Source organism: Amblyomma americanum, chromosome 2, assembly GCF_052857255.1.
Source record: "Amblyomma americanum isolate KBUSLIRL-KWMA chromosome 2, ASM5285725v1, whole genome shotgun sequence".
Taxonomy (NCBI): Eukaryota; Metazoa; Arthropoda; class Arachnida; order Ixodida; family Ixodidae; genus Amblyomma; species Amblyomma americanum.
Window position 1 is genome coordinate 187,919,249 of NC_135498.1, and position 10,715 is coordinate 187,929,963.

At 54.3% G+C, this 10,715-nt stretch overlaps 1 protein-coding gene across 1 annotated transcript; it reads left to right on the top strand.

The window, feature by feature from the left end:
• Positions 1 to 462: 462 nt before the first annotated feature.
• Positions 463 to 5,948, top strand: LOC144122086 (uncharacterized). The gene is made up of 3 exons (XM_077655604.1): positions 463 to 850; positions 2,384 to 2,510; positions 3,586 to 5,948. The coding sequence occupies exons 1-3, from the start codon at positions 588 to 590 to the stop codon at positions 3,967 to 3,969; spliced, it is 774 nt and encodes a 257-aa protein (XP_077511730.1). The 5' UTR covers positions 463 to 587; the 3' UTR covers positions 3,970 to 5,948.
• The last annotated feature ends 4,767 nt before the right edge of the window (positions 5,949 to 10,715 follow it).

Consider the following 10,715-nt stretch of genomic DNA (forward strand, 5'->3'; position numbering starts at 1 on the left):
GGCCGGGCAGAGAGCTCCGCGGGGCCAGCGAGCAGGGCGCTGAGGACCACGTGGCGATGGACAGGCCAGCCGCATACCACGGCAGCAGCGGCCTGTCAATCACCGGCGGAGCAGAGGGGGCTTCTTCCGCATTCCGGCCTTCCCTTCCCAGCGAGGGAGCGCCCAGCGACGCGGAGGCCGCCCCCTCTCTCGGACATTCCGAGGATCAGCCGCCGGGAGGCGGCGAGGAGGTGCCTGGCGGACACCCTCTCCCTCACCGCGGCAGACGGAGGGGAGACCGTCGAGCGGCAGAGAGGGGGAGGCTGCTGTCGTCAGCCCCGCTGACACGGAAGCAGCCGGCCGGTGCGCGCCGCGACGAGGGGAGATAGGGTGCCTCGATGCCAGCGCTGCGCCGACGGCGGTGCTGGCATCGAGGCACCCTAATACCCTAGTTACACGGCCGACTTAACCACGGTTCAGTTTATCTCAGTTAATACTAACCATAGTTATGCGCAGTCACACGGACAATCTAACCGCAGTTATGTCGGTAACCATGGTCATCGTAAACTGAGGTCGGCCACCTCAGTCAAGCCTTGCTAACTCACAAGATGGCTGCCACCATGTCGGTCGAGCCCAGTGCCATGGCCAGCGAAGCGTCCTCCCAGAAGCGTGTCAACTGGCCTACTGTGACTACAGAGGCGTTGATACGAATCTGGGAGGACAACCTTAGCTCACTGCGCTCAAACACGCGCAATGCGCGCATATATAATGCGATGGCAGAGTTGTTGAACGCGGGCCTGCCGTCGGGCGAGGGACCGTACTCGGCAAAGCAGGTGCGGCAGAAGCTTGAAAACTTGAACAAGCAATACCGGTAAGCACTAAATCTTTTGTTGTTCCTTCTCAAGTAACGATGTTTACCGTCTATTTTGGTTCCGCGTGTAAACACCAGTGTGTGTGTGTGACGAGCGGCAGCCGCTATCGTAGCCTGGCTCGTCCGAGTGACTGCCAATCTCGTAGCGTTCAGCAGAACCTCGACCGGCTGCCGGTCGTGAGCAGAACACACATTTTAGTACGAGTTGCGTGTCCTTTCCTGTACGTGGTGCGGTGTCATCCTGAACTAAGCTTGGTTGCACTGACCGCGTACATTTCCTTTGTAGCGTGCATATTTTTAGGCACCGCAATGGCTCAGTGGTAATGGTGCTCAGCTGTGGACTGAAAAGGCGCGGCTTCGATCCCGGCCGCGGGGGTAGCTTTTCGATGGAGGCGAAATGCTGCTGGCCCGTGTACTGTGCGATGGCAGTGCACGTTAAAGAACCCCAGGTGGTCGAAATTCCGGAGCCGTGCACTACGGTCTCTCTCGTAGCCCGAGTCGCTTTGGGGCGTTAAACCCATATAAACCAAACCAAACCGTATTTTAACGTTTCATCGACAGCGTGTAAAGGGCAGACTTCGCCATTGCCACAAATGGCTTGCGCCAGCAGAACACACGCGTTTCCTTCTTACAAATAATGCACTTGCGCAAAGAAAACAGGACACAACAAAATAACACATACGACAAGAACAGAGCGCAACTTCCAACTAGTTTATTAAGAGCAGGCAACTTGAATATATAGCAGTGTTAGCCAACAGAAAGATTACAAAACCAAAAGAAAGATAAACCACATGCGCTGTTAATACCAGCAAGCCGCTGCCAAGAGTACAACCAGATATCATTCTGTCAAACTGATATGATACTCCATAACAATCAAAACATAAAACCAAAAAAGAGAAACTGAAGAATCATGAGGTGAATATATCTCATATTCCCTGTGTTCATTGTTCACCTCATGATTCTTCAGTTTCTCTTTTTTGGTTTTATGTTTTGATTGTTATGGAGTATCATATCAGTTTGACAGAATGATATCTGGTTGTACCCTTGGCAGCGGCTTGCTGGTATTAACAGCGCACGTGGTTTATCTTTCTTTTGGTTTTGTAATCTTTCTGTTGGCTAACACTGCTATATATTCAAGTTGCCTGCTCTTAATAAACTAGTTGGGAGTTGCGCTCTGTTCTTGTCGTATGTGTTACTTCGTTGTGTCCTGTTTTCTTTGCGCAAGTGCATTATTTGTTAGAAATGAACCAACTCGCCCAGACAAGAGAGTTAATTCAACATGTTTCCTTCTTGATGCATGCATAGCTTGACCTATGGTAGGTGGTCAACAATGTACCTTTCCACTAGCTGAGGCTAAACTGCTGCATGTAGACATGCTAATACAGGTGCTACTCGAGCTGTACAGCTTTATTCGCTGAATGTGTTCAATAGCACGAGTGCCACCTTTCCTCCATTTTTCTCTTAAAAGTAATTGTACCTTGTTGTGTATTTTCGTGACACAGTTTCATGGACTAATACTGTCTTTCATTCTAGGAAGCTCAGGCGATCTGGATCGACCACTGGATCTAAAGGAGTGCAGTGGCCCTTTTATTGGCAGCTGCACTCCTTTCTTGGCACACTGCCAGTAAATGACAGTGACCTGATGCAGGAGAGCGTGGAGGTAATCTTTTTTTTTTGCCTGTAGCACAGTTCAGCCTGGTAGCAGCGTAGTGAATGCTATGTGCCTGCTTTCCATTCCTCTTTGCAGACACCTTTCAGAAACCACTATAAAGTTTTTGAGGAACAGTACGGAAAAAGGAATAAACAGAGAGTTGAAAGCAATATCATGTGTGCAAACATGCCTTTGCTTCTCCATTTGTGTCGTACCGCATCGTTGCTTACAAAGGGCTAATTGATGTCGATCTAGGTTGCATCGAAGCACTACACGACACCAAAAGCAAACTACACAAACAATGCGAAGAGCCACCTCACTCAGAACTTGACGTGTTTTTATTGAAAAGAATAGAATGAGCATGGTCGAAAGAGATAAGCATATGAACATAACAGCAAGGTATATATCAGCAAGAACACATGAAAGAAATCATAGTTGTCGAAAACCCAACAAAAACATTAAAAACCAATGTGGCAAATGAGTAAGTGACAAGGAGGGCCTTACGCACAGTCCTATAAAGTGTTTTCAGTAGCTTCCTTACAAAATGGTTTTTGTGCTTGGACATCATACACAGAACACAGAATTGAGCCTCTCGGCACAATGTGCAATGCATCTCAAAATGTGACGGCCCAGACCCTTTCAGTGAGGCTTCATATATGCTCTTTGACAAGAAAAGTTTAAGTACAAGAAATTAATTGCAGGGATTGGACAGCGTGCCACTATTGACATGAGTGGCGTATGTAGCAGCACGGCCATCATAAGTCATTTCTCCACAACATGTGGCAGCCATGTTGTGTTCAGTGTAAAATTGACATGGTGCTCCAGCACAAGGATTTCCTCACATTCAAAAATTAATAGAGTTACACAAGGACAAGAGGCAATGCAAAGTTTGCGCCGTAAGACAGTCTGTTTTTACTAATAAGTAGGAAGCTCTCTTATCCCCCTGAGATTTCTCTGTATCTTGTCCTGTTATGTTTTCAAGAGTCTGTGATCAAGGCTTTACTTGCCTACCAACCATCATATGATTCTGTATTTTAGTGGTTGACATATCTTTGTCATTTTCTCTTTTTTCCTCCATTCACAGATGCCAGAGGATCCAGCCCACACTGGGCAAGAGATTGTCTTTGAGTACGAAGACAACTTGATACCCGTACCCGCTACAATTCCCTGCACTCTGGAAGAGGGTAATGACAGCACGGCAGGCAGCGAGCCAGCAGGCAGGGAGCAGGGGACAAGTGGGGAGCGATGTGGAAAGTCCAATCTTCGCAGGAAGCGGCCTTCCAGCTCACTGCTTCGTGAGCTGATGGCCATGCATCAACAGGCTGAGGAACGTGCAGCAAAGGCTGCGAAGGAAAGCAGCGAGCTGCGAAAGCAACTCATCGAGCTCCAGAAAGAGAGCAATGAGGTGCAGAAGGGCATGCTACAGGTGATGAAGGACTATTTGCAATCCAAGGAGAATAAAGAATAATTGATTCTGTCCTGTCTGTAATAAGCAAGGCACTGCCAGTAACGATATGCTGTTGACAATGCTTATGCAGAAACCTGTTTCAACTTTTCTAGAATTCCTCAAAGTTGACATGGACAATGCAAGAACTTGTGTACAGTTACTAATGTACAAGTGGTCACAAACGTTTCTGGCACACCGAAATCATAAGGCACCTAAATTTCCGCACTGCATATAGAACAGAAGCCATGAACTGAGGGGTGGACTATGCAGGCACACACTGCAGTTTGTGGCTGCATGTTTATACTGCTGAGCGATTAAGTTTTGCCACAATTTCCGTCTTCTGAACTTTTTGATGAGATACTTTGTTCATGCTCTTTGAAAAACAACTGCGTGCTTATAGACGAAGACTATGTCTATGTTCTGCCCCTGTCTTCGTCTGTTAAGCGCAGTTGTTTTTCCTACATGGAATGGAGACGTCACTTCCTGTTCAGACTGCAGAACGGTTGCAAAGATTCCACATATGAAAATGAGAAATGACCACAGATGAACCAAAAGCAGCTTAAAAGCTCATACCTGGTGTTTCAGAGAAGGTGATCACTCATGTTTAAAGATAGGATTTTTGAGGTGAATCATGTTAAATAGCTAAGTGATTAAATTCTAATAGTTAACTTTTAAACTATTGCCAAAAGACACCTGCTTGCAATTAGAGATTTGTAGCAGACCGTTAAGAATGGCCATATCAGTTTAGAAATTCGAAAATGCCATTACCCTCGGTGCTGTGGCACGACAGAATTTGGCTACATCGTGCTATAATACATGCACTTTCGAACAGTATGTAGGCAAAGCAACCCCTCCAGGAGTCGTAACTAGTCGAAATAGCCAAATTTTGTTGTGCCACAGCAGCGAGAGAAATGGCATTTTTGAAATTCAAAAACTGATATGGCTATTACTAATGGCCGGCTACAAACCTCTAATTGCAATCAAGTGCCTATTGGTAATAGTTAAAAGCTAACTATTATAACTTAGTTACGCACTTCGCTAGTTAAGATGATTCGCCTGTTTTTGACGTCCGCCAACACTCGTACTACTATGCCGCAAATTGCTTCTCGTTGCCTCAAAAACCTTATTTTGAAAAATTAGTGATCACCTTCCCTGAAACATCCGGCATATGCACAGTTGGATAAATATTTTCAACCTGTATGCCACAAAACACACTGAAATAAACTCGTGCACCAACATGGCAGTAAATGCAAGGCATTTCACTTTGAAGCAAGGTGCTTTGCCAGGGCATTTCTTACGGCCACCCCTGAAAGTTCTACTTGACTGCTTGTGCAGACGGGCTGTGGCCGTCGCCTGTCTTCTACATGCACCACATCCAGCCAGTTAGAGTCGCAGCTGTCGGTAAGTTCTTCACATATGTTGTGAAGGACACAGCATGCTCGAATGACATAGGGTACATTAACAATGTCACATTCCAGGCCCTTCAGTAGAATTCTGAAGCGTGCCTTGAGGCGCCCAAAAGCATTTTCCACCACACGTCTGGCACTAGAAAGGCGAAAATTAAATTCCTGTGCATCAGAACCGATAATGCCGGAATGTGGGAAGGGCTTCATTACATTCTTCTGCAGTGGGAAAGCTTGGTCGGCAAGGAAGAGAGGCCCAATCTGCACACCTTCAATTTCTCTCACTTCCCTCTTGAACAAATCACTGTCCAGAATCTTTGGAAGCCGCGACACTTCAAAAACTGCAGCATCATGGTTTCGGCCAGGAGACCCAGAGTTCGTGTACAAAAATTTGTACCGGTGGTCTGCGACAGCCAAAAGAATTGTGCTGTACCACCCCTTATAATTGTGGTAATCCACAGCGTGTTCCGAGGGTGGACAAACTTCAATGTGGCAGCCGTCGACAGCTCCTACGCCCTGCGGGAAGCCTGCGACTGCTGCAAACTGCCGGAGATGTTCGGCCAGCTCGTGCGTCCTCGGCATTTTTATATACCGAGGTTCCAGCACTTCCACCATCGTGTCGCAAAACTCCCTGAGGTGGCTAGGCGATATATGGCAATCGCCACACGTTTGCGCAGCGGTATCGCCTTGCGCATGTTCGTATCGCGCCGCTTCATGCACTCGCACACACCCACGATGTACTGAAATGTGCTCCTGGTCATTCGAAAATTTTCTCTGAAGCCACTCTCCGGAAGGTGCGGGAGAGTTGTTTCATACCACGACGTTTCCCGGTGGTAAGTCCACACACTACGCTCACGCGAGCACAGCCTTGCAGCTAAGGCTTGCAGACGCCTGCACGTTCTCTCCGCTTGCTCTTGTTCAGCTTGCCGTTCTTCCAGCTCGTCGAGAATTGCGAGCTGCCGCAAACGTCGCTGCTGCATTTCCGTCTGACAGGCGGCGAACATAGCCAGGAACCCGCAGCCTCTGTCCACAGCGTCCGGCACGGGCTTGCTGTGAGCCATCACGATGTATGACTTCGCGCCGACGCACGGCGCCACGGCACTCACACGCAAACCACAATAAGAGATGATAGAAGAGAATTTAAAATAACACTTATTCTAGCGAACAATTAAAATAGGAAAATAGTTGGTAAAATGAAACGTGGAGCGCGGCAGGAAGACGGGCGGCAAGTCGCAGAGAGAGCCAAAGCAGACGGGATTGACTTGGCTCTCGGGTCGCCTGCGGAGTCGACTGCACCCAATGTCGAAAGACTTTCTTAAGTTTTGTCTGACTTTCAATAACCTCGGGACAACAAATTTCCCTGCACAGATGTAACCAAACTTCGTTCGAAGAAAACTTCCTACGTTTGTGTTTTAGGTAAGATTTTGTGTACCACTTGCGTTAAATTAGCCGTGCAGATTTCTCTTCTGGAGCAACAACGTGACCGACACAACTGCGCACACCGAGAACAAATTTCCGCGTGTAACACCACCAAACTGCAGTTCACGATAACCAAGGTTAACTCCGCCTAACCACAGTTGCGCTTAACCGCGGTTAAGCCGGCCGTGTAACTAGGGTATAAGGGGAGAAGCCCTTGTTTGTCAACACGGCGCCTCAGAGCGCGCAGCATCCAGCGCGCGGGGACGGCTGTGACCCGGAGGCAGCCTGCGACCTCGTGCCTTGGAGGCTGCAGACTACCAAGGCCCAGCGGAGGCGCAGTGCTGCCCTAGCCGGGGCGGCAGCCGCGGTTCGAGTCCCGGAAGACATCCAGGGGACCGTGCTCTTCCGCCCAGCCCAGCGGGGTACCACCTTCACGAGGGACCAAGGCTGGGAACTGGCGGAGGAGCTGGGATCGCGGCCTGGTGTCCTGGCGGTCCAGGTCAACACTCGGCGCGGCGTTGTGGCTGCGGATGTGGGGAGCGATGCTGCCCTGCGCGAGCTGCTCGCCATGAGCGTCATACGTGGCGTGGCAGTAAGCGCGAGGGAGCCCGCCCCGCGCAACCACTGTTCCGGCCTCGTTTTCGGGGTGGACGGGCGCCGGACAGTGGAGCAGCTGCTCGCCGCGACCGAGTCGGCTGTGCCGATCGTGTCGGCGTCGCTCACGGACTCGACGCTCACGGTCCGGTTCGCGGCGCCGACACCACCAGCCCATATCTCCATCCACAGGAGGCGCCTGGCTGTGAGGCCCTGCAGGCCACGACCGCTGCAGTGCGGGAAGTGCGGCGGTCTTGGCCACATCACCGGGGCCTGCCGAGCTCCAGTCCGCTGCATCCGCTGCGGGGGCCCCCACGACCAGGGCGCCTGCTCGAGCCGCAAGCCGCGCTGCATCAACTGCGGCGGGCCACACGCGGCCTCGGACCCCATGTGCCATCATTGGCAGCGCGAGAGGCATGTGGCCACCCTGCTTGCCACATCGCAGGTGCCACCGTCTCGACGCGCGGTCCGGGGCGTGGTGGCGGCGGAAACGGCGACCCAGAGTCCCCCGCAGCGACCTACTACATCGCCTGCTGCTCTCTCCTATGCGCAGGTGGTGAAGGGCGGACGGAGCAATCGCAGCCAGCAGCCTCCACAGCGGGACCGGCAGAAACCGGGCCCGCGCGTGTCCCGCCAGGCACCAAAACGCGCACCCGCTGCGAAAGCCCCAGGCCAGCCTCCGGACGCACGGGACCGCGAGATCAGCCAGCTTAGGCTGGCCTTGCGGGCTCTCAGCTCCCTGCTTCCGGAGCGCTCAGAGGGTCGCCGGGCCTGCTTAGAAGCTGCAGGCTCTCCTCCACTGGATGCCGACAACCATGGCTAGTCGCCGGGCCCCCCCACGGATCCCCACCATTCTCCAGTAGAACGTGGGGTCTCTTGCGGCGCGGTATTCCGAGCTCCGCGTGCGGATAGCGGAGAGCTCGCCGGAAGTTATCGCGCTGCGGGAGACGTATGTGCGCGTCCACGACGGGGACCCCCAAGGGCGACTACCTGGATATGTCGGCTACCACTCACCAACATCATGTGAGGAGCTGACCTGTGCAGCAGTGCCATGCGGCGATCGCTCCCATCCGCCTGGGAAATCGCGGTGCGCGTTGTATGTGCGGCGGGACGTGCAACATACTCTTATCGGCTCGGCGGCGGCGACATCCGATGCACAGGAGTGTGTGGTGGTGACAGTGCGCGTCGGTGGTGTTGACACGTCGGTGGCATGTGTTTATGTGCGCCCAGTTGTCGCGTGGAACGCGCTGTTGTTTCGTGCAGTGTCGTCGTGTTGTGCCCCGCGCCAAATCATCTGTGGCGACTTTAATGCGCACCACAGTGCGTGGGGCAGTGCGCGTCACACAGCGCGAGGAGACGACCTGCACGACGCAGCCACGCAGCTGGGACTCACCGCCCTGAACACCGGCGAGCCCACCTTTCGACGACGCGGAACACCCGGCTCCTGCATCGACGTTGAATTCGCATCCAGAGGCATCGAGGCGACATGGCACCGATCACCATCTCTCTGGGCCTCAGACCACTACTCCATCCTGATTGAGCCCACTGCAGTGGAGGCGCGCGCCAAACGAACCTACTCCATTGTCAACTGGAGCGCGTTCAGGCAGGCTGTAGACGAGGCGGCTGCCTCAGGCGCGGCCTTCTTCACCAGCTTGGTCCGGAGCGCCCTCGCAGCCACCAGAACAGCAGAATTGCGGGCAGGCCAGCCCGCACCAGACAACCGCCTGCTGGAGCTGCGCGCTCAGAGAGACCAGGCAGAGCGCAGGGCGCGACGGACCGACAGGGCCGCCGATTGGACTGTCTACAACCGCCTGGACGCGAAGGCGCGCCGCCACTCCAACAAACTATACCGGCAGCAGTGGGCTTCACTCTGCAACAGGATGGAGCAGGACGCTAGCTCGCGGAGGCTTTTCGACACCCTGCGGCGCATCTCCGAACCGCAGGCAAACCCTCAGCCGCTCGCTGCCCTGGCAATAGCGAGCGGGCTCAGCTTTGAAGAACTCGCTGAGCGGTTTGCCGATCGGTTCGCGCCGCAAAGCCCGGCGGGCGCAGCCAGCATGGTTGCATCGGAGAGCCCCAGAAGCGGTGCCACGCCCACCCCCGTCACCTCGGAAGGTCCCTGTGACGCGCCTTTCACCGCGGCGGAACTGAATAACGCGCTGCAGCGCTGCCGCCGCCGATCGGCGCCCGGACCGGACGGGGTGACCTACCAGATGCTTCGGAACCTGGATGCGGAGCAATGACAGGTCCTCCTGCAGCAGGTCAACCTGGTGTGGGAACGCGGGGAACTACCAGAGGAGTGGCGCACTGCGGTCGTCAGCCCTATCCTGAAGCCCGGTCGCCCACCGACGGAGCTGAGCGGATACCGACCAGTGGCACTAACATCGGCAGCGGGTAAGCTCATGGAGCACATGGCGTTGCAGCGTTTGAACGAGCGAGTCGCGGAGGCTGATTTGTTTGACGAGCGGCAGACTGGTTTTCGCGCGATGCGGTGCACGGCCGATTCGATTTCGGATGTTGTCACGGCGCTGGAGCACGCTAGAGCGGCGCGGCTCGTAGCGCTGCTGCTGCTACTGGACGTCTCCAGCGCCTTTGACAACGTCCTCCGTGCACCAATTCTCGCGATACTGGAGGGGGCAGGCGTGAGCGGGCGCCTGTTGCAATATGTTCGCGGTTTCCTGACCGGGCGCACCATGCGCGTACGAGTAGGGGGCAAGCTCTCCGAGCCTCGTCCGGTGGAACAGGGCGTGCCGCAGGGCTCTGTTTTGTCGCCTTTTCTTTTCAATGTGGCCATGTCGGTGGTGCCGGCCTGCCTCCCCGCGGGCGGCCGACACGATGTGTACATGTCCATATACGCGGACGACATTGCCCTGTGGTGCCGTGGGCCACCGGGCAAGGCGCTCCGCGTGCGTGGGTGCCTTCAGGAGGCGCTGACGGCAATTGACGCCCGCTTGCGCGGCCTGGGTCTCTCGCTGAGCGCGAGCAAATCGGTCGCCATGGCTTGCGTTTCGCGCTCGCGCGCCCGCCCAGCGCCACTGTCACCGGACGGGACTCCGATTCCTTGGCGAGAGTCGGTGCGGTACCTGGGCTTGGAGATCGACTGGCGCCTCTCCTTCCGCCCCGCGGCGACCAAGGCCTGTTTGCAGCTGAAGAGGACCACAGCCGCCGTGCACAGGCTCACCGCTCGAGGCCAGGGCATCAGCCAGCACGCAGCGCTGCGACTCTACAACGCCGCAGCGCTGGGGGCGGCACTCTACGCGCTGCCACTCGTCACGGTGCGCAAACCGTGCTGGCGAAAGTTGGAGACGCAACATCGCAAGTCCCTGCGCGTGTGCCTCGGCCTGCCCAAGA